This window comes from Hippichthys cyanospilos, chromosome 4 (assembly GCF_059441005.1).
Source record: "Hippichthys cyanospilos isolate Australia breed blue-spotted pipefish chromosome 4, RoL_Hcya_1.0, whole genome shotgun sequence".
In the NCBI taxonomy this organism is placed as follows: Eukaryota; Metazoa; Chordata; class Actinopteri; order Syngnathiformes; family Syngnathidae; genus Hippichthys; species Hippichthys cyanospilos.
This window is the reverse complement of record NC_142372.1, coordinates 26,659,330-26,682,858: the sequence shown is the minus strand read 5'-3', so window position 1 is coordinate 26,682,858 and position 23,529 is coordinate 26,659,330. Positions and strand designations below refer to the sequence as shown.

The following is a 23,529-nucleotide window of genomic DNA, read 5'->3' as shown; positions in this document are numbered from 1 at the left end:
CTATATGGCATTATAAGTCACAAAATTGGAACAATAACAGCTGCAGTAACTCCACCCACATTGTCCCACCTTGTCTAAATTTTACATATTTGGTAAGAGTCCTGCACTGAAGTCATCTACAACTAATTTTTCATCGTTCGTAGTCCTTGTTCATACCCCGACCTGTTCATACCCCAACGTGCACAGGTCTGCGAGGGCCCTTTATAGCTGCTTGCAGCTCTAGTTATTATTATTATTTACTGTGCAGCGCTTTTCCATTTTTGAGGGCCTAAACATGCACGAAAAGTCACCAAAATTTGCACATTTGTCGGGCCCGGTGAAAAATTGGATATTTTTGTGTTTCCCAAAAAAATGCAAAAAAAATGGCTCTGCAGCGCCACCTAAGGTCGAAAAAGTGCACCTGGTCCCGGCCCGTTTGACCTAGAGCTACGAAAATTTTTAGGCATATGTAGGACCTAGAGACCTACAAAAAAGTCAACGTGAGCCATGTGCTCAGATGTACAGAAAAAGAGTTATGAATTTTTGAATGTGCATTTTTGGCCCATTTTTGCACGTTTGCAGGTCCCAAACTGCTCCTTGTTTCTCCTAAACGCTTTACTCAATCGCCTTCAAATATGCTGTGGTTCATATTCACACATAGGGGCACAAGTGGGCAAAATTTGGTGCAGATCCGCTGACATATATGATAGGGGCGTGGCTTCAAATTATGTGTTCAATTTTTCCTTCGCCAAGAGGGACAAAAACCTTAATAACTTTGATGTACTAGCTTAAAAAAATCTAAAACTTCATAGACACATGGAAACTTATGTCTTTAACACCTTTAAAAAAAGTTTTTTTTAAATACCTACTAGCGCCGCCTAGTGGTTGATTAAAATGTCATTTTTTACACTTTCATGTATTGTGCTCAGTCTGTTTGAGTGAAAACAAGTGAAAATTGGTCAGAATATCATTAAGACATGGAATATTAAGATTTTAAAATTTTATGACTTTTCGATAATGGGCGTGGTCTGCACGCCACTTCAAAGTCAGATGACTCGCCAAAACGAAAAAAGTGGCTGTAATTGGCCCCAAAATGGCCTTATGAGTGGAAAATAGCCTCTCACTCCCGGCTCGTTTGACCTACAGCTACAAAAATTTGTAGCCTTATGTAGGACCTCAAGCCCTACAAAAAAGTCAGCGCGAGCCATGTGCTCAGATGTACAGAAAGAGAGTTATGAATTTTTGAATGTGCACTTTTGGCCCGTTTTTGCTCATTTGCAGGTCCCGAACTGCTCCTTTTTTCTCCCAAACGCTTGACCCGATCGACTTCAAATTTGCTGTGATGTTTTATCTGATTGTGAGGCACAATTGTTCAAATTTTCGTGACAATCCGCAATCAAATATGTTAAGGGCGGGGCTTCATATTATGCCTTTGATGATTACTTTGCCACATGTGAAACAAACCTTTATAACTCAGCTTTCCAAGCTTGGAAAAATCTGAAACTTCACAGACACATGAAGACTCAAGTCCTTAACACATGTGTTTAAAAAAATCTTCAATTGCTTATAAGGCCACCTAGTGGCAAACAAAAATGTCAGTCTGATTTCTCGCGAAAACGAACAAAGTTGCTGTATTTGGACCCAAAATGGCCTTATGAGTGGAAAATAGCCTCTCACTCCCGGCCCACTTGACCTAAAGCTACAAAAATTTGTAGCCTTATGTAGGACCTCGAGCCCTACAAAAAAGTCAGCGCGAGCCATATGCTCAGATGTACAGAAAGAGAGTTATGAATTTTTGAATGTGCACTTTTGGCCCGTTTTTGCTCATTTGCAGGTCTCGAACTGCTCCTTTTTTCTCCCAAACGCTTGACCCGATCGACTTCAAATTTGCTGTGATGTTTTATCTGACTGTGAGGCACAATTGTTCTAATTTTTGTGACGATCCGCCAACAAATATGTTGGGGGCGGGGCTTTATATTATGCCTTTGATGATTACTTTGCCACATGTGAAACAAACCTTTATAACTCAGCTTTACAAGCTTAGAAAAATCTGAAACTTCACAGACACATGGAGACTCAAGCCCTTAACACAAGTGGTTAAACAAATCTTCAATTGCTTGTGAGGCCATCTAGTGGCAAACAAAAATGTCAGTCTGATGTCTCGCCAAAACGAACAACGTTGCTGTGTTTGGTCCCAGATGGTCTTATCTTTTCTAAACATTACATATTTGATGGATTTCCAATGCGGAATACACCTATCAACTTATTTTTTGCTATAGTGTGAGCGCCACCTAGTGGCAGGCAAAAATATACCATTTTTTAATTGTTTTTATGTGTTTAGCTGAGCCCTTTGAAGTAATATCGCTGAAATTAAGTCTGACAAGCCTCTAGACAGCCTTGCTGACCTCCACCAAATTTTACGAAGTTTCGATAATGGGCGTGGCCTCTATGACCATTTTCATTCCGAAGCTTTATCTGTCCAGTAAAAGTTGCTGTAATTTGACCCAGATGATCTGATCTTCTCACAATTTCACACATTGGATAAAAATATTCTCCTGAACATAGTGACAAAAATTTATTCCAGTTTAAAGCTAGCGCCACCTAGTGGCTGCAAAAAAAATCATTAGTTGAAAGATTACAGTCAATCCTGTTTGGTTTGACCGACAGCTATGAAACTTTGTAGGCTAATGATGGACTGTAAGACCTACAAAAATGTCAATAGAAGTGATGTGCTAGGATGTACAGAAAAATTGTTATGAATTTTTTTAATGTGCAGTTTTGTCCCATTCTTAGACATTAGCTGGTCTCAAACTAGTGCCTTTTTCTCTTTTAAACGATTCACCCCATTACCTTCAACTTTGGCATGAATCATTATCCAACTGAGGGGCACACATAGTCTAAATATCGTGAAGATCTCTCGACATAAAAGATGGGGGCGGAGCTTCAAATTATGTTTAATACTTCCTTTGCCAAGAGTGACAAAAATCTTAATAACTCAGCTATGACAGCTTTAAACCACCTGAAACTTTCCTGGGACTTTAAAAGTCATGCAATAATACAGCTATGTGATAAACTTTCAAATCATTTACAGCGCCACCCAGTGGCGGACAAAAATCAATTTTTTTATACTTTTATGTACTGTGAAATGCCTGTTTGACTAAATGAACTCAAAAATGGTCAGAAAAGCTATGACACATTGGAACATTAAGGTTCTCAACTTTTATGACTTTTCATTAAAGGGCGTGGCCTCTATGCCAACTCAAAATCTGATGTCTCGCACGAAAACGGTAAAAGTTGCTGTAATTGGACCTAGACGATCTGATATTTTTAAAACTTCATATATGGGATGGGAGTCCAATGTGAAACACACCTACAGGCCTATTTTTTTATCATAGTACGAGCGACACCTAGTGGCAGCAAAAACTATAACAAATCCTTAACGTTTTTATGTACTCTGCTGAGCCCCTTGAAGTGATATCCCTTAAATGTTTTCTGAAAAGCCAGTGGCCATGCCTTATGCCCTCCACAAATCAGTATGATGTTTCCACATTGGGTGTGGCCTTTACGGCATTGAAAGCCAAAAAACTGTAACAATAAAAGCTGCAGTAACTCAACCCATATTGTCCCACCTTGTCTAAATTTTACATATTTGGTAAGAGTCCTGCACTGAAGTCATCTACAACTACTTTTTCATCGTTCATAGTCCTTGTTCATACCCCTACCTGTTCATACCCCAACGTGCACAGGTCTGCGAGGGCCCTTTATAGCTGCTTGCAGCTCTAGTTATTATTATTATTTACTTTGCAGCGCTTTTCCATTTTTGAGGGCCTAAACATGCACGAAAAGTCACCAAAATTTGCACATTTGTCGGGCCCGGTGAAAAATTGGATATTTTTGTGTTTCCCAAAACAATGCAAAAAAAATGGCTCTGCAGCGCCACCTAACGTTGAAAAAGTGCACCTGGTCCCGGCCCGTTTGACCTAGAGCTACGAAAATTTTTAGGCATATGTAGGACCTAGAGATCTACAAAAAAGTCAGCGCAAGCCATGTGCTCAGATGTACAGAAAAAGAGTTATGAATTTTTGAAAGTGCATTTTTGGCCCATTTTTGCACGTTTGTAGGTCCCAAACTGCTCCTTGTTTCTCCTAAACGCTTTACTCAATCACCTTCAAATTTGCTGTGGTCCATATTCACACATAGGGGCACAAGTGGGCAAAATTTGGTGTAGATCCGCTGGCATATATGATAGGGGCGTGGCTTCAAATTATGTGTTCAATTTTTCCTTTGCCAAGAGGGACATAAACCTTAATAACTCTGATGTACTAGCTTAAAAAAATCTAAAACTTCATAGACACATGGAAACTTATGTCTTTAACACCTTTGAAAAAAGTTTTTTTAAATACCTACTAGCGCCGCCTAGTGGTTGATTAAAATGTCATTTTTTACACTTTCATGTATTGTGCTCAGTCTGTTTGAGTAAAACAAATGAAAATTGGTCAGAATATCATTAAGACATGGAATATTAAGGTTTTAAAATTTTACGACTTTTCGATAATGGGCATAGTCTGCACGCCACCTCAAAGTCAGATGACTCGCCAAAACGAAAAAAGGGGCTGTAATTGGCCCCAAAATGGCCTTATGAGTGGAAAATAGCCTCTCACTCCCGGCCCGTTTGACCTAGAGCTCCAAAAATTTGTAGCCTTATGTAGGACCTCGAGCCCTACAAAAAAGTCGCGCGAGCCATGTGCTCAGATGTACAGAAAGAGAGTTATGAATTTTTGAATGTGCACTTTTGGCCCGTTTTTGCTCATTTGCAGGTCCCGAACTGCTCCTTTTTTCTCCCAAACGCTTGACCTGATCGACTTCAAATTTGCTGTGATGTTTTATCTGACTGTGAGGCACAATTGTTCAAATTTTTGTGATGATCCGCCATCAAATATGTTGGGGGCGGGGCTTTATATTATGCCTTTGATGATTACTTTGCCACATGTGAAACAAACCTTTATAACTCAGCTTTACAAGCTTGGAAAAATCTGAAACTTCACAGACACATGAAGACTCAAGCCCTTAACACAAGTGTTTAAAATAATCTTCAATTGCTTATAAGGCCATCTAGTGGCAAACAAAAATGTCAGTCTGATGTCTCGCCAAAACGCACAAAGTTGCTGTGTTTGGTCCCACATAGTCTTATCTTTTCTAAACTTCATATATTTAATGAGTTTCCAATGCATAATACACCTATCAACGTATTTTTTGTTATAGTGTGAGCGCCACCTAGTGGCAGCCAAAAATATAGCATTTTTTAAACGTTTTTATGTGTTCAGCTGAGCCCTTTGAAGTAATATCGCTGAAATTAAGTCTGAAAAGCCTCTAGACAGCCTTGCTGACCTCCACCAAATTTTACGAAGTTTCGATAATGGGCGTGGCCTCTACGACCATTTTCATTCCGAAGTTTTATCTGTCCAGTAAAAGTTGCTGTAATTTGACCCAGATGATCTGATCTTCTCACAATTTCACACATTGGATGAAAATATTCTCCTGAACATATCGACAAACATATATTCAAGTTTAAAGCTAGCGCCACCTAGTGGCTGTAAAAAATGTAATTAGTCGAAAGATTACAGTCAATCCTGTTTGGTTTGACCGACAGCTATGAAACTTTGTAGGCAAATGAAGGACTGCAAGACCTACAAAAAAGTCAATAGAAGTGATGTGCTAGGATGAACAGAAAAATTGTTATGAATTTTTTTAATGTGCAGTTTTGTCCCATTCTTAGACATTAGCTGGTCTCAAACTAGTGCCTTTTTCTCTTAAACGATTCACCCCATTACCTTCAACTTTGGCATGAATCATTATCCAACTGAGGGGCACACATAGTCCAAATATCGTGAAGATCTCTTGACATAAAAGATGGGGGCGGAGCTTCAAATTATGTTTAATACTTCCTTTGCCAAGAGTGACAAAAATCTTAATAACTCAGCTATGACAGCTTCAAACCATCTGAAACATTCCTGGACCTTTAAAAGTAATGCAATAATACAGCTATGTGATAAACTTTCAAATCATTTACAGCGCCACCCAGTGGCGGACAAAAATCTCATTTTTTATACTTTTATGTACTGTGAAATGCCTGTTTGACTAAATGAACTAAAAAATGGTCAGAAAAGCTATGACACATTGGAACATTAAGGTTCCCAACTTTTATGACTTTTCATTAAAGGGCGTGGCCTCTATGCCAACTCAAAATCCGATGTCTCGCGAAAACGGTAAAAGTTGCTGTAATTGGACCTAGACGATCTTATATTTTTAAAACTTCATATATGGGATGGGAGTCCAATGTGAAACACACCTACAAGCCTATTTTTAATCATAGTACGAGCGCCACCTAGTGGCAGCAAAAAATATAGCAAATCCTTAATGTTTTTATGTACTCTGCTGAGCCCCTTGAAGTGACATCCCTTAAATGTTTTTTGAAAAGCCAGTGGCCATGCCTTATGCCCTCCACAAATCAGTACGATGTTTCGACAGTGGCTGTGGCCTATATGGCATTGAAAGTCACAAAATTGGAACAATAAAAGCTGCAGTAACTCCACCCACATTGTCCCACCTTGTCTAAATTTTACATATTTGGTAAGAGTCCTGCACTGAAAACATCTACAACTACTATTTCATCGTTCATACTCCTTGTTCATACCCCAACCTGTTCATACCCCAACGTGCACAGGTCTGCGAGGGCCTTAGTTAGGGCCCGAGCAGCTACCGCTGCGAGAGCCCTCTTGTTTTTCTCCAGATTATTATTATTATTATTATTATTATTATTATTATTTACTGTGCAGCGCTTTTCCATTTTTGAGGGCCTAAACATGCACGAAAAGTCACCAAAATTTGCACATTTGTCGAGCCCGGTGAAAAATTGGATATTTTTGTGTTTCCCAAAACAATACAAAAAAAATGGCTCTGCAGCGCCACCTAAGGTCGAAAAAGTGCACCTGGTCCCGGCCCGTTTGACCTAGAGCTACGAAAATTTTTTGGCATATGTAGGACCTAGAGACCTACAAAAAAGTCAGCGCAAGCCATGTGCTCAGATGTACAGAAAAAGAGTTATGAATTTTTGAATGTGCATTTTTGGCCCATTTTTGCACGTTTGCAGGTCCCAAACTGCTCCTTGTTTCTCCTAAACGCTTTACTCAATCACCTTCAAATTTGCTGTGGTCCATATTCACATGTAGGGGCACAAGTGGGCAAAATTTGGTGCAGATCCGCTTGCATATATGATAGGGGCGTGGCTTCAAATTATGTGTTCAATTTTTCCTTCGCCAAGAGTGACAAAAACCTTAATAACTTTGATGTACTAGCTTAAAAAAATCTAAAACTTCATAGACACATGGAAACTTATGTCTTTAACACCTTTAAAAAAAGTTTTTTTAAATACCTACTAGCGCCACCTAGTGGTTGATTAAAATGTCATTTTTTACACTTTCATGTATTGTGCTCAGTCTGTTTGAGTAAAACAAATGAAAATTGGTCAGAATATCATTAAGACATGGAATATTAAGGTTTTAAAATTTTACGACTTTTCGATAATGGGCGTAGTCTGCACGCCACCTCAAAGTCAGATGACTCGCCAAAACGAAAAAAGTGGCTGTAATTGGCCCCAAAATGGCCTTATGAGTGGAAAATAGCCTCTCACTCCCGGCCCGTTTGACCTAGAGCTCCAAAAATTTGTAGCCTTATGTAGGACCTCGAGCCCTACAAAAAAGTCAGCGCGAGCCCTATGCTCAGATGTACAGAAAGAGAGTTATGAATTTTTGAATGTGCACCTTTAGCCCGTTTTTGCTCATTTGCAGGTCCCGAACTGCTCCTTTTTTCTCCCAAACGCTTGACCCGATCGACTTCAAATTTGCTGTGATGTTTTATCTGACTGTCAGGCACAATTGTTCAAATTTTTGTGATGATCCGCCATCAAATATGTTGGGGGCGGGGCTTTATATTATGCCTTTGATGATTACTTTGCCACATGTGAAACAAACCTTTATAACTCAGCTTTACAAGCTTAGAAAAATCTGAAACTTCACAGACACATGGAGACTCAAGCCCTTAACACAAGTGTTTAAAAAAATCTTCAATTGCTTATAAGGCCATCTAGTGGCAAACAAAAATGTCAGTCTGATGTCTCGCCAAAACGAACAAAGTTGCTGTGTTTGGTCCCAGATGGTCTTATCTTTTCTAAACTTCATATATTTGATGGGTTTCCAATGCGGAATACACCTAACAACGTATTTTTTGTTATAGTGCGAGCGCCACCTAGTGGCAGCCAAAAATAGAGCATTTTTTAAACGTTTTTATGTGTTTAGCTGAGCCCTTTGATGTAATATCGCTGAAATTAGGTCTGAAAAGCCTCTAGACAGCCCTGCTGACCTCCACCAAATTTTACGAAGTTTCGATAATGGGCGTGGCCTCTACGACCATTTTCATTCCGAAGCTTTATCTGTCCAGTAAAAGTTGCTCTAATTTGACCCAGATGATCTGATCTTCTCACAATTTCACACATTAGATGAAAATATTCTCCTGAACATATCGACAAATATATATTCCAGTTTTAAGCTAGCGCCACCTAGTGGCTGCAAAAAATGTCATTAGTCGAAAGATTACAGTCAATCCTGTTTGGTTTGACCTACAGCTATGAAACTTTGTAGGCAAATGAAGGACTGCAAGACCTACAAAAAAGTCAATAGAAGTGATGTGCTAGGATGTACAGAAAAATTGTTATGAATTTTTTTAATGTGCAGTTTTGTCCCATTCTTAGACATTAGCTGGTCTCAAACTAGTGCCTTTTTCTCTTAAACGATTCACCCCATTACCTTCAACTTTGGCATGAATCATTATCCAACTGAGGGGCACACATAGTCCAAATATCGTGAAGATCTCTTGACAGAAAAGATGGGGGCGGAGCTTCAAATTATGTTTAATACTTCCTTCGCCAAGAGTGACAAAAATGTTAATAACTCAGCTATGACAGCTTCAAACCATCTGAAACTTTCCTGGGACTTTAAAAGTCATGCAATAATACAGCTATGTGATAAACTTTCAAATCATTTACAGCGCCACCCAGTGGCGGACAAAAATCTCATTTTTTATACTTTTATGTACTGTGAAATGCCTGTTTGACTAAATGAACTAAAAAATGGTCAGAAAAGCTATGACACATTGGAACATTAAGGTTCTCAACTTTTATGACTTTTCATTAAAGGGCGTGGCCTCTATGCAAACTCAAAGTCTGATGTCTCCCCAAAACGGTGAAAGTTGCTGTAATTGGACCTAGATGATCTGATGTTTGCAAAACTTTATATATGGGATGGGAGTCCAATGTGAAACACACCTACAAGCCTATTTTTTATCATAGTACGAGCGCCACCTAGTGGCAGCAAAAAATATAGCAAATCCTTAATGTTTTTATGTACTCTGCTGAGCCCCTTGAAGTGATATCCCTTAAATGTTTTCTGAAAAGCCAGTGGCCATGCCTTATGCCCTCCACAAATCAGTACGATGTTTCGACAGTGGGTGTGGCCTATATGGCATTGAAAGTCACAAAATTGGAACAATAAAAGCTGCAGTAACTCCACCCACATTGTCCCACCTTGTCTAAATTTTACATATTTGGTAAGAGTCCTGCACTGAAGTCATCTACAACTACTATTTCATTGTTCATAGTCCTTGTTCATACCCCGACCTGTTCATACCCCAACGTGCACAGGTCTGCGAGGGCCCTTTATAGCTGCTTGCAGCTCTAGTTATTATTATTATTTACTGTGCAGCGCTTTTCCATTTTTGAGGGCCTAAACATGCACGAAAAGTCACCAAAATTTGCACATTTGTCAGGCCCGGTGAAAAATTGGATATTTTTGTGTTTCCCAAAACAATGCAAAAAAAATGGCTCTGCAGCGCCACCTAAGGTTGAAAAAGTGCACCTGGTCCCGGCCCGTTTGACCTAGAGCTACGAAAATTTTTAGCCATATGTAGGACCTAGAGACCTACAAAAAAGTCAGCGCGAGCCATGTGCTCAGATGTACAGAAAAAGAGTTATGAATTTTTGAATGTGCATTTTTGGCCCATTTTTGCACGTTTGCAGGTCCCAAACTGCTCCTTGTTTCTCCTAAACGCTTTACTCAATCACCTTCAAATTTGCTGTGGTCCATATTCACACATAGGGGCACAAGTGGGCAAAATTTGGTGCAGATCCGCTGACATATATGATAGGGGCGTGGCTTCAAATTATGTGTTCCATTTTTCCTTCGCCAAGAGGGACAAAAACCTTAATAACTTTGATGTACTAGCTTAAAAAAATCTAAAACTTTATAGACACATGGAAACTTATGTCTTTAACACCTTTAAAAAAAGTTTTTTTAAATACCTACTAGCGCCGCCTAGTGGTTGATTAAAATGTCATTTTTTACACTTTCATGTATGGTGCTCAGTCTGTTTGAGTAAAACAAATGAAAATTGGTCAGAATATCATTAAGACATGGAATATTAAGGTTTTAAAATTTTACGACTTTTCGATAATGGGCGTAGTCTGCACGCCACCTCAAAGTCAGATGACTCGCCAAAACGAAAAAAGTGGCTGTAATTGGCCCCAAAATGGCCTTATGAGTGGAAAATAGCCTCTCACTCCCGGCCCGTTTGACCTAGAGCTCCAAAAATTTGTAGCCTTATGTAGGACCTCGAGCCCTACAAAAAAGTCAGCGCCAGCCATGTGCTCAGATGTACAGAAAGAGAGTTATGAATTTTTGAATGTGCACTTTTGGCCCGTTTTTGCTCATTTGCAGGTCCCGATCTGCTCCTTTTTTCTCCCAAACGCTTGACACGATCGACTTCAAATTTGCTGTGATGTTTTATCTGACTGTGAGGCACAATTGTTCAAATTTTTGTGATGATCCGCCATCAAATATGTTGGGGGCGGGGCTTTATAGTATGCCTTTGATGATTACTTTGCCACATGTGAAACAAACCTTTATAACTCAGCTTTCCAAGCTTGAAAAAATCTGAAACTTCACAGACACATGAAGACTCAAGCCCTTAACACATTTGTTTAAAAAATTCTTAAATTGCTTATAAGGCCACCTAGTGGCAAACAAAAATGTCAGTCTGATTTCTCGCGAAAACGAACAAAGTTGCTGTATTTGAACCCAGATGGTCTTATCTTTTCTAAACATTACATAATTGATGGATTTCCAATGCGGAATACACCTATCAACGTATTTTTTGCTATAGTGTGAGCGCCACCTAGTGGCAGCCAAAAATATAGCATTTTTTAAACGTTTTTATGTGTTTAGCTGAGCCCTTTGAAGTAATATCGCTGAAATTAAGTCTGACAAGCCTCTAGACAGCCTTGCTGACCTCCACCAAATTTTACGCAGTTTCGATAATGGGCGTGGCCTCTATGACCATTTTCATTCCGAAGCTTTATCTGTCCAGTAAAAGTTGTTGTAATTTGACCCAGATGATCTGATCTTCTCACAATTTCACACATTGGATAAAAATATTCTCCTGAACATATCGACAAAAATATATTCCAGTTTAAAGCTAGCGCCACCTAGTGCCTGCAAAAAATGTCATTAGTCGAAAGATTACAGTCAATCCTGTTTGGTTTGACCTACAGCTATGAAACTTTGTAGGCTAATGAAGGACTGTAAGACCTACAAAAATTTCAATAGAAGTGATGTGCTAGGCTGTACAGAAAAATTGTTATGAATTTTTTTAATGTGCAGTTTTGTCCCATTCTTAGACATTAGCTGGTCTCAAACTAGTGCCTTTTTCTCTTAAACGATTCACCCCATTAACTTCAACTTTGGCATGAATCATTATCCAACTGAGGGGCACACATAGTCCAAATATCGTGAAGATCTCTTGACATAAAAGATGCGGGCGGAGCTTCAAATTATGTTTAATACTTCCTTCGCCATGAGTGACCAAAATCTTAATAACTCAGCTATGACAGCTTCAAAACATCTGAAACTTTCCTGGGACTTTAAAAGTCATGCAATAATACAGCTATGTGATAAACTTTCAAATCATTTACAGCGCCACCCAGTGGCGGACTAAATTCTCATTTTTTATACTTTTATGTACTGTGAAATGCCTGTTTGACTAAATGGACTCAAAAATGGTCAGAAAAGCAATGACACATTGGAACATTAAGGTTCTCAACTTTTATGACTTTTCAATAAAGGGCGTGGCTTCTATGCAAACTCAAAGTCTGATGTCTCCCCAAAACGGTAAAAGTTGCTGTAATTGGACCTAGATGATCTGATGTTTGCAAAACTTCATATATGGGATGGGAGTCCAATGTAAAACACACCTACAAGCCTATTTTTTATCATAGTACGAGCGCCACCTAGTGGCAGCAAAAAATATAGCAAATCCCTAATGTTTTTATGTACTCTGCTGAGCCCCTTGAAGTGATATCCCTTAAATGTTTTCTGAAAAGCCAGTGGCCATGCCTTATGCCCCCCACAAATCAGTACAATGTTTCAACAGTGGGTGTGGCCTATATGGCATTGAAAGTCACAAAATTGGAACAATAAAAGCTGCAGTAACTCCACACACATTGTCCCACCTTGTCTAAACTTTACATATTTGGTAATAGTCCTGCACTGAAGTGATCTACAACAAATTTTTCATCATTCATAGTCCTTGTTCATACCCCGACCTGTTCATACCCCAATGTGCACAGGTCTGCGAGGGCCCTTTATAGCTGCTTGCAGCTCTAGTTATTAGGGCCCGAGCAGCTACCGCTGCGAGAGCCCTCTTGTTTTTCTCCAGATTATTATTAGGGCCCGAGCAGCTACCGCTGCGAGAGCCCTCTTGTTTTTCTCCAGATTATTATTCTTATTATTATTATTATTATTATTATTATTATTATTATTTACTGTGCAGCGCTTTTCCATTTTTGAGGGCCTAAACATGCACGAAAAGTCACCAAAATTTGCACATTTGTCGGGCCCGGTGAAAAATTGGATATTTTTCTGTTTCCCAAAACAATGCAAAAAGTATGGCTCTGCAGCGCCACCTAAGGTCGAAAAAGTGCACCTGGTCCCGGCCTGTTTGACCTAGAGCTACGAAATTTTTTTGGCATATGTAGGACCTAGAGACCTACAAAAAAGTCAGCGTGAGCCATGTACTCAGATGTACAGAAAAAGAGTTATGAATTTTTGAATGTGCATTTTTGGCCCATTTTTGCACGTTTGCAGGTCCCAAACTGCTCCTTGTTTCTCCTAAACGCTTTACTCAATCACCTTCAAATTTGCTGTGGTCCATATTCACACATAGGGGCACAAGTGGGCAAAATTTGGTGCAGATCCGCTGACATATATGATAGGGGCGTGGCTTCAAATTATGTGTTCAATTTTTCCTTCGCCAAGAGTGACATAAACCTTAATAACTTTGTTGTACTAGCTTAAAAAAATCTAAAACTTCATAGACACATGGAAACTTATGTCTTTAACACCTTTGAAAAAAGTTTTTTTAAATACCTACTAGCGCCGCCTAGTGGTTGATTAAAATGTTATTTTTTACACTTTCGTGCATTGTGCTCAGTCTGTTTGAGTAAAACAAATGAAAATTGGTCAGAATATCATTAAGACATGGAATATTAAGGTTTTAAAATTTTACGACATTTCGATAATGGGCGTAGTCTGCACGCCACCTCAAAGTCAGATGACTCGCCAAAACGAAAAAAGTGGCTGTAATCGGCCCCAAAATGGCCTTATGAGTGGAAAATAGCCTCTCACTCCCGGCCCGTTTGACCTAGAGCTCCAAAAATTTGTAGCCTTATGTAGGACCTCGAGCCCTACAAAAAAGTCAGCGCGAGCCATATGCTCAGATGTACAGAAAGAGAGTTATGAATTTTTGAATGTGCACTTTTGGCCCGTTTTTGCTCATTTGCAGGTCCCGAACTGCTCCTTTTTTCTCCCAAACGCTTGACCCGATCGCCTTCAAATTTGCTGTGATGTTTTATCTGACTGTGAGGCACAATTGTTCAAATTTTTGTGATGATCCGCCATCAAATATGTTGGGGGCGGGGCTTCATATTATGCCTTTGATGTTTACTTTGCCACATGTGAAACAAACCTTTATAACTCAGCTTTACAAGCTTGGAAAAATCTGAAACTTCACACACACATGAAGACTTAAGCCCTTAACACAAGTGTTTAAAAAAATCTTCAATTGCTTATAAGGCCATCTAGTGGCAAACAAAAATGTCAGTCTGATGTCTCGCCAAAACGAACAAAGTTGCTGTGTTTGGTACCAGATGGTCTTATCTTTTCTAAACTTCATATATTTGATGGGTGTCCAATGGGGAATACACCTATCGACGTATTTTTTGTTATAGTGCGAGCGCCACCTAGTGGCAGCCAAAAATATAGCATTTTTTAAACGTTTTTAAGTGTTTAGCTGAGCCCTTTGAAGTAATATTGCTGAAATTAAGTCTGAAAAGCCTCTAGACAGCCTTGCTGACCTCCACCAAATTTTACGAAGTTTCCATAATGGGCGTGGCCTCTACGACCATTTTCATTCCGAAGCTTTATCTGTCCAGTAAAAATTGCTTTAATTTGACCCAGATGATCTGATCTTCTCACTATTTCACACATTGGATGAAAAAAAATCTCCTGAACATATCGACAAAAATATATTCCAGTTTAAAGCTAGTGCCACCTAGTGGCTGCAAAAAATGTCATTAGTCGAAAGATTACAGTCAATCCTGTTTGGTTTGACCGACAGCTATGAAACTTTGTAGGCAAATGATGGACTGCAAAACCTACAAAAAAGTCAATAGAAGTGATGTGCTAGGATGTACAGAAAAATTGTTATGAATTTTTTCAATGTGCAGTTTTGTCCCATTCTTAGACGTTAGCTGGTCTCAAACTAGTGTCTTTTTCTCTTAAACGATTCACCCCATTACCTTCAACTTTGGCATGAATCATTATCCAACTGAGGGGCACACATAGGCCAAATATCGTGAAGATCTCTTGACATAAAAGATGCGGGCGGAGCTTCAAATTATGTTTAATACTTCCTTTGCCAAGAGTGACAAAAATCTTAATAACTCAGCTATGACAGCTTCAAACCATCTGAAACTTTCCTGGGCCTTTAAAAGTAATGCAATAATACAGCTATGTGATAAACTTTCAAATCATTTACAGCGCCACCCAGTGGGGGACAAAAATCTCATTTTTTATACTTTTATGTACTGTGAAATGCCTGTTTGACTAAATGAACTAAAAAATGGTCAGAAAATCTATGACACATTGGAACATTAAGGTTCTCAACTTTTATGACTTTTCAATAAAGGGCGTGGCCTCTATGCCAACTCAAAATCCCATGTCTCGCGAAAACGGTAAAAGTTGCTGTAATTGGACCTAGACGATCTGGTATTTTTAAAACTTCGTATATGGGATGGGAGTCCAATGTGAAACACACCTACAAGTCTGATTTTTATCATAGTACGAGCGCCACCTAGTGGCAGCAAAAAATATAGCAAATCCCTAATGTTTTTATGTACTCTGCTGAGCCCCTTGAAGTGATATCCCTTAAATGTTTTCTGAAAAGCCAGTGGCCATGCCTTATGCCCTCCACAAATCACTACGATGTTTCGACAGTGGGTGTGGCCTATATGGCATTGAAAGTCACAAAATTGGAACAATAAAAGCTGCAGTAACTCCACACGCATTGTCCCACCTTGTCTAAATTTTACATATTTGGCAATAGTCCTGCACTGAAGTGATCTACAACTAATTTTTCATCATTCATAGTCCTTGTTCATACCCCGACCTGTTCATACCCCAATGTGCACAGCTCTGCGAGGGCCCTTTATAGCTGCTTGCAGCTCTAGTTAGGGCCCGAGCAGCTACCGCTGCGAGAGCCCTCTTGTTTTTCTCCAGATTATTATTCTTATTATTAGGGCCCGAGCAGCTACCGCTGCGAGAGCCCTCTTGTTTTTCTCCGGATTATTATTAGGGCCCGAGCAGCTACCGCTGCGAGAGCCCTCTTGTTTTTCTCCAGATTATTATTATTATTATTATTATTATTATTATTATTATTTACTGTGCAGCGCTTTTCCATTTTTGAGGGCCTAAACATGCACGAAAAGTCACCAAAATTTGCACATTTGTCGGGCCCGGTGAAAAATTGGATATTTTTGTGTTTCCCCAAACAATGCAAAAAAAATGGCTCTGCAGCGCCACCTAAGGTTGAAAAAGTGCACCTGGTCCCGGCCCGTTTCACCTAGAGCTACGAAAATTTTTAGGCATATATAGGACCTAGAGACCTACAAAAAAGTCAGCGCGAGCCATGTGCTCAGATGTACAGAAAAAGAGTTATGAATTTTTGAATGTGCATTTTTGGCCCATTTTTGCACGTTTGCAGGTCCCAAACTGCTCCTTGTTTCTCCTAAACGCTTTACTCAATCACCTTCAAATTTGCTGTGGTCCATATTCACACATAGAGGCACAAGTGGGCAAAATTTGGTGCAGATCCGCTGACATATATGATAGGGGCGTGGCTTCAAATTATGTGTTCAATTTTTCCGTCGCCAAGAGTGACATAAACCTTAATAACTTTGATGTACTAGCTCAAAAAAATCTAAAACTTCATAGACACATGGAGACTTATGTCTTTAACACTCAAGAAAAAAGTTTTTTTAAATATCTACTCGCGCCGCCTAATGGTTGATTAAAATGTCATTTTTTAAACGTTCATGTATTGTGCTCAGTCTGTTTGAGAAAAATAACTGAAAATTGGTCAGAACACCATTAAGACATGGACTATTAAGGTTTTAAAATTTTATGACTTTTCGATCATGGGCGTGGTCTGCACGCCACTTCAAAGTCAGATGACTCATCAAAATGAAAAAAGTGGCTGTAATTGGCCCCAAAATGGCCTTATGAGTGGAAAATAGCCTCTCACTCCCGGCTCGTTTGACCTAGAGCTACAAAAATTTGTAGCCTTATGTAGGACTTCGAGCTCTACAAAAAAGTCAGCGCGAGCCATATGCTCAGATGTACAGAAAGAGAGTTATGAATTTTTGAATGTGCACTTTTGGCCCGTTTTTGCTCATTTGCAGGTCCCGAACTGCTCCTTTTTTCTCCCAAACGCTTGACCCAACCGACTAGTGTTAGCGCCACCTAGTGGCAGCCAAAAATATAGGATTTTTCAAGCGTTTTAATGTGTTTAGCTGAGCCCTTTGAAGTAATATCGCTGAAATTAAGTCTTACAAGCCTCTAGACAGCCCAGCTGACCTCCACCAAATTTTACGAAGTTTCGATAATGGGTGTAATAAATGAAGGACTGCAAGACCTACAAAAAAAGTCAATAGGAGTGATGTACAGAAAAATTGTTATGGTTTTTTTTATGTGCTATTTTGCCCCGTACTTAGACATTAGCCGGTCTCAAACTTAAATGGTTCACCCCATGACCTTCAACTTTGGCATGGATCATTATCCGACTAAGGGGCACTTATAGCCCAAATATCGTTAAGATCTCATGACATATAAGATGGAGGTGGAGCTTCAAATTATGTTTGATATTTCCTTCGCCAAGAGTGACAAAAACCTTAATAACTCAGCTGTAACAGCTTCAAACCATATGAAACTTTGCAGGGACTTTAAAAGTCATGCCCTAATACAGTTATGTGATAAACTTCCAAATCATTTACAGCGCCACCTTGTAGCAGACAAAAATCTCATTTTTTACACTATCATGTACTGTGCATTGCCTGTTTGACTAAGTGAACTAAAAAATGGTCAGAAAAGCTTTGAGACATTGGAACATGAATGTTCTCAACTTTTATGACTTTTCAATAGAAGGCGTGGCCTCCTTGTCAACTCAAAGTCCGATGTCTCTCCAAAGTGGTAAAGGTTGCTTTAATTGGATCTAGATGATCTGATATTTTCAAAACGTCATATATGGGATGAGAGTACAATGTGAAACACACCTACAAGTCTATTTTTTATCGTAGTGAGAGCGCCACCGAGTGGCAGCAAAAAATTTAGCAATTCCCTAACATTTTTATGTACTCTGCTGAACCCCTTGAAGTGATATCGCTTAAATGTTGTCAGAAAAGCCATTGGCCACGCCTATTGCCCTCTAACAAATAGTATTATGTTTGATGATGGCCGTAGCCTATTCAGCAGCGCCGTCACACAACTGTACCATAAAAGCTGCAGTAACTCAACCCACATCATCCCACTTTCTCTAAATTTTACATATTTGATAAGAGTCCTGCTCTGAAGTCATCTACAACTAATTGTTCATCGTTCTTACTTCTACTTGTTCATGCCCCAACATGCACAGGTCTGCGAGGGCCCTTTATAGCTGCTTGCAGCTGTAGTTTTTTGTTTTTTGCCTAATATGACATGCAGCAGTTCTTTGATGTCATTCACAGTCCCCCCCCCCCCCCCCCCCCCCCCAAAAAAAAAAAAAAAAAAAAAAGAACAAATGTAACCTTTATTGGACTTCTTTGGATGTATCTGGTGCATACATGGAACATATAGTTCTCTTGTTTTTTTAAAGGTAAGATTATGCACCAGGAAGTGGAGGCAGCCCAAGCTTTGCCGCCGCCTTGATGACAAAAAGGTTGACAATGCAGGGCTGGGGGAGGGGGAAGGTGTCACAGCTCCTCGGCCATCTGCAGCAGTGAGTTGATGGCAGCATCCTTGTCACCGCGCTGCGCCTCCAGGACGCTGCGCACCACGTCTCGCTCCAGGTTGGGGAACATGTCCTGCAGGGCCTTCAGGTCCTCCTCACAGCTTGCCGGAACCGCTGGCAACATGCTGCCGCCTTGCGCCTTGAACACGGGTGGCGCGCCTGAGGGCAAAAAAAAACAAAACAAAAACAACAAAAAAACAGAAAAATAAAAGCGGTTCCCTTTGAAAGCCTCGTTTGCAAGCCCAGCCCTGTTTGAAATCTAGAGCCCGGTTTGGGAAAGCTCAGGTCTTTCTTGAAACCCTACTTTGGACACAGTAGCCGTTTTAAAGGCCACCTATTCCTAAACCCTGGTTTGAAGCCCTACTTGAAAAGTCTAACCTGTTTGAAAGGCCAGTGAAAGGCTGGCTCTCAAGCTTAAGTCTAGTTTGAAAGTCTAACTTTAGTTCAAAGCCTACTTGAAAAGCCTCAAGTGCCTGTACTTTGAAATCCTACTTTGAAACCTGAACCTACTCCTCCTACTTTCAATTTCTTCTTTCTTTGCCTGTAGTTTAAAACCTTATTTTGGATACTTAACCTTATTGCGGAGCATTATAGTGAAAACCCAAGCCTAGTTTGAAATAAAGTCCCTAATTTGAAACCCCAACCCCTAGTTACAAACACTACTTTGAAACCCTAACCCTTATTTGAACCCCCAATACTGATTTGAAACTCAGGCCCCAAGTTGAAACCCAGGCCCTAGTTTGGGTTCTAAGCCCACGACAAGTTGCGGTGCATGGGCGACAGTGGGAGAAATTTTCGGAAGGCGGTCAGCACTCACCTGCGATGGGCACGTAGCCCACGCCGTGCTGGTACACGGAGGGCATCAGGACCACGGGCTGTGCCGCCACACCGGCCGGGAAGGACTGCAGAAGGTGCGAGAGGCGTGATTGGTAGGGTGGCGTGGAACACTCACAGAGCGGTGCCTGTTCACGTCGCTCACCGAGAAGGACATGACCAGGTTGATCATGCCTTCTTTGTCGTCACCCTGCCGGCCGCTGAGCGTCAGCCACTCGTCAGCAGTGCCGCCCTGCCGCACACTCTCAGGGATGCTCACGTGGGCCCAGGCAATGCGGTCGTCCATGGAAAAGGCCCGCTGCAGGGACACGGCAGCACCGGTGTGAGAGGGCGCGGCCCAGCGGCTGGACGGTCTCAGCTTTGGGCTGGGGCTCACCTCGTCGAAGATCTCCAGGTAGAAGGAGTCGACGGCGGGAGGCAGTGCGCACTGGATCACCTTGTTCCACCGCGGGTTCTTGGCCCCGTTGTGTGCCGTGGGCGTCTCGTAGACTGCATAACCCACCCGCAGCCGGCAGTACGGGTCCATGCGTGTCATGCCGTAGTTCTTAGCCAGCTTGGCCTGCCCGCAAAGACGCCACGCTCTTCAAGCGCCCTCCCGCTTGTGAGGCAGGTTAGGGTTAGGCATTTGACAATGCGGGGGTTGGGGTTCCTACATGTTACCTTGGTGGCCGATCGGAGAGCGGCTCCCTCCGAGCGCCGTTCCGAAGCCAAATACCCAAGGAGATATGCTCATGTAATTAGTGCTCTGTACAATTTTTTTCAGAAGCTCAACGGGGAGACCAAACGAGATCACAACAAAGGTCCCGTCATCGAGTTTAGCTATTCTGCAGCCTACCACTAGGTGGTGGTAACGTGTTCATTGAGAGCAGAGCAAGAAGAAAGCTTCCTTCAGTGACCCAAGCACACTGGGCAACATTAAGAAATCCTTAACATCGTTTAATCGATGATTTCCCACAAAAACATTCCCAGGAATTGCATTTGTAAAACACTTGAAGCCCTTGACCCGGGAAGGGCCAAATGAGTTCAAATGCTGGTTCCATCCGCTGTCTACACTACACTGTGTCCAGTAATGCAGAGTAATGCATTACAAAAATAAGGTAATTACTGTAATGCATGATGTTTTGCTGCAACGCAGTAGTCATAGGCATTACACACAAAAAGATCATATTTTGTTTGCTCGGAACAAATGACAGAAACACAAGTTACAATGCATTATAATACACATCCTGAAAATGCTCTTAAACCCTTTAAATTTATTTTATTAATTGAAGCAGTTGAGAACATGAATGCAATTCATTTGGTTGCCTTGAGATGGTGCTGTTTTATTGTTGTTATGCATAGAACTTTGTTTAAATTGTTTTATTTGTATGTTTGCATTTTACATTTCCAGCGATTTAGGCATCATTTACAAGTTCAAGGGAGCAATAATATTTATTTTGAGAATCTAAGTTAAGTTTAGTTTAGAGTCATTCTACTTGATGAGAGTACCACCGTGAGGTGAACAGAGTAATAATTTCATTGTAGTTTCGTGCTATGCATATGACAATAATTCTCTATAATCTACAATGTAAAAGTAATGCAATAGAGGTGTAATACCTTCTAAGTCAAATACAGAATTATAATGTAACTAATGACTTTGGAATGACAGTAATAAGTAATAAATAATGCATTACAGTTTTGAAGCAACTCGCCCAACCGTGGTTGCGTTCATGCCATCAACCAACATTTTCAGCTGATCTGATCGAGGGGAAAAAGATGGTAAATGTATGAAATGAGACACAGTAGACAGATCCTCTAAATCAAGTGGTGCCAAAAATATGCGATAGGTCACAGGTGTCAAACTCCAGATGCCAGATTCGGCCTGCTGACATCATTGTGGCCTGCAAAATGCTAATTATGACTTTGCTTCTGGCTCAAATACCAATTTTGCAAGTTATTTTCAACTTTCACGGAATTTTTGTGACCAATACCCCTTGTGAACAGTTTTAGCGGTCTCTAGTTTGAAAATGTGTAAATGTATGCCGACCATACTTCAAAATGATTGACTGGAGAGTCACAACGGCCCTCTGAAATTGCTTGCTCATCAGAGCATTCTGAGATTGTGTCCATTCTTTCAAGTAACCATGGGTCTGCACCCAATTTTGCATTTGTTCTCTGATAGGCTCTTGGCCAGAGAATGTAACATAGGAGTATTTTAATTCCCTAACTAAAGATTTTTATGTCAGCCCTCCAACATTAACTATGACTACAATGTGGCCCATGCTAAAAAAGAGCTTGCTTTCATTCGATAGGGACATTTCAAGTCTCAACTCACACAAAGAGCGGCCACAGCGCCAAACGAAAAGATGTCACTGCCGCCTTACCTGGACCACTGTGATGCTGAGTCGGCCCACGGCTCCACCGTACTGAAGCTGGCGTGCGGCCTGCGCGTCTAGCTGGATCTGATGATGGTGCTGGTGGGCTGGCGTGATGCGCAGGAAGTCCTGGGGAAGCTCGCCCACGTACACCTGCGAGCGTGCGTGCACAATTAGGAGCAGGCTTGATTTTTGTCTGTTGCTCCGCCTCCTGGCGGCCGCGGCTAAATGCATATTCGAGTCGTGACGTATGCAACCAACTCGCCATTCATTCGGACAATGCTGAGTCTCGGGGAAAAAATAAGTGCCTTAATATTTTGTTACTCACATTTGGGGGGTTGCAACGATCCCCTGAAGACCTGGCTAACAGTGTTTATATATATATATATATATATATATATATATATATATATATATATATATATATATACATATATATATATATATACATATATATATATATATATATATAGTAACAGCTCAGTACACACACGCTCGAGAGCAGAGCTCATCAATCGGTGCTAAGACAATGAAGCCTCATCCTCTTAAGTGTTTTTCTTTGGCGCACACCGCGTAGGTTTAATGCTGAGAAAAGTGAAATGTCGAAAAAGCGTTTCTCCTGTGTAAAAACGCGTTTTTTATACAATTGCGATGAGAGGTGGACGTGGCCCACCTATAAATTAAGCAACAATAATAATAATAATAATGTCCATTTACTTCTCCGCGCTGTGTGCTGATGGTGGTCGCCATCTTGTTGTTTCACGACGGTTCGACGAGACAGTTAAAACAACGTTTTCAATCTGGTGCTATTGGAAACAAACGTTCAACTTTAAAACGAATCTTTCACTTCCTGGAATTAGGCCTGACCCGGAAGCGGAAAAGCGGAAGTTATCCCGTTCCCTCCGCTCACTTGGGAAAACAAACAGTGGGAGCCAAAGAAATCTTTAGACCGCCGCAGAGACCATAATGCTGCACCTAAAACATGTAAGTCTGTTCGTTCAAATCTATCCAATCCAATCTAATAAAACGGCTTTTTAAGGAACGCAATCCATGTTTCATTTGGGTTTGGGTATGACATTATACCAAGCTGTCAATCAATGTGCTTTTATTTTCTGCGCTCAATTGGTTTTTTTTGCGCGTGTGCTCGAGATTGTGGCACAAATATAACGCAATAGTATGGCATCGTTTTAATCGCATGCGGGTGATGCCCTATTGATTACAGATACATTTTACTTAATGTAAAATATAGATATAAATAAAGGAATCGCTAAGTGAACTGCTTACATCGCCGTCAAAGGACTGGAAGCTACTCTTAATTTCAAATGCTCTCAAACACATCCAAAGGTCCATAAATTCAAGATATAAATCATAAACCTAGATTTATGTGTTGCCTCATGGTTTGACAAATGCCCTGTAGTCATTTAAAACAGAGAAAAAACGGAATTTGAAGACGTTTCCTAAATGTTGACCGTTACTATATGTCACGTGGTCAGGGCTTTTTTTTTTTGTCTTGATGCTTTTAGGCGTCGTCGCACATCAGGATCTTCGTCTTTTCACAGCGTTGCGTGGCTGATCTATGGTGTTATATTTGTGCCACAACTACGAGCGCGCGGGAAAAAAAATTGAGCGTTGAAAATAAAACTGAGCGAGCGAAAAC

The 23,529-nt window shown here is 40.6% G+C and overlaps 1 protein-coding gene across 1 annotated transcript; it reads right to left on the bottom strand.

Annotated features, from left to right (window-relative positions):
- Nucleotides 1-18,464: 18,464 nt before the first annotated feature.
- tollip (toll interacting protein) lies at nt 18,465-22,756 on the bottom strand. Its single transcript, XM_088413897.1, has 6 exons — nt 22,590-22,756; nt 21,882-22,025; nt 19,895-20,077; nt 19,664-19,816; nt 19,502-19,586; nt 18,465-18,843 (listed from the first exon to the last, which is right to left on the bottom strand). The coding sequence occupies exons 1-6, from the start codon at nt 22,620-22,622 to the stop codon at nt 18,647-18,649; spliced, it is 795 nt and encodes a 264-aa protein (XP_088270023.1). The 5' UTR covers nt 22,623-22,756; the 3' UTR covers nt 18,465-18,646.
- Nucleotides 22,757-23,529: the final 773 nt, after the last annotated feature.

Coding starts and splice junctions, on each gene's coding strand:
- tollip (XM_088413897.1), bottom strand. CDS start 22,622: ATGGCGACCACCATCAGCACACAGCGCGGAGAA. Junction 19,817..19,894: donor ACCTGGAGATCTTCGACGAG/GTGAGCCCCAGC, acceptor GTGTCCCTGCAG/CGGGCCTTTTCCATGGACGA. Junction 19,587..19,663: donor ACCTGGTCATGTCCTTCTCG/GTGAGCGACGTG, acceptor CACCTTCTGCAG/TCCTTCCCGGCCGGTGTGGC.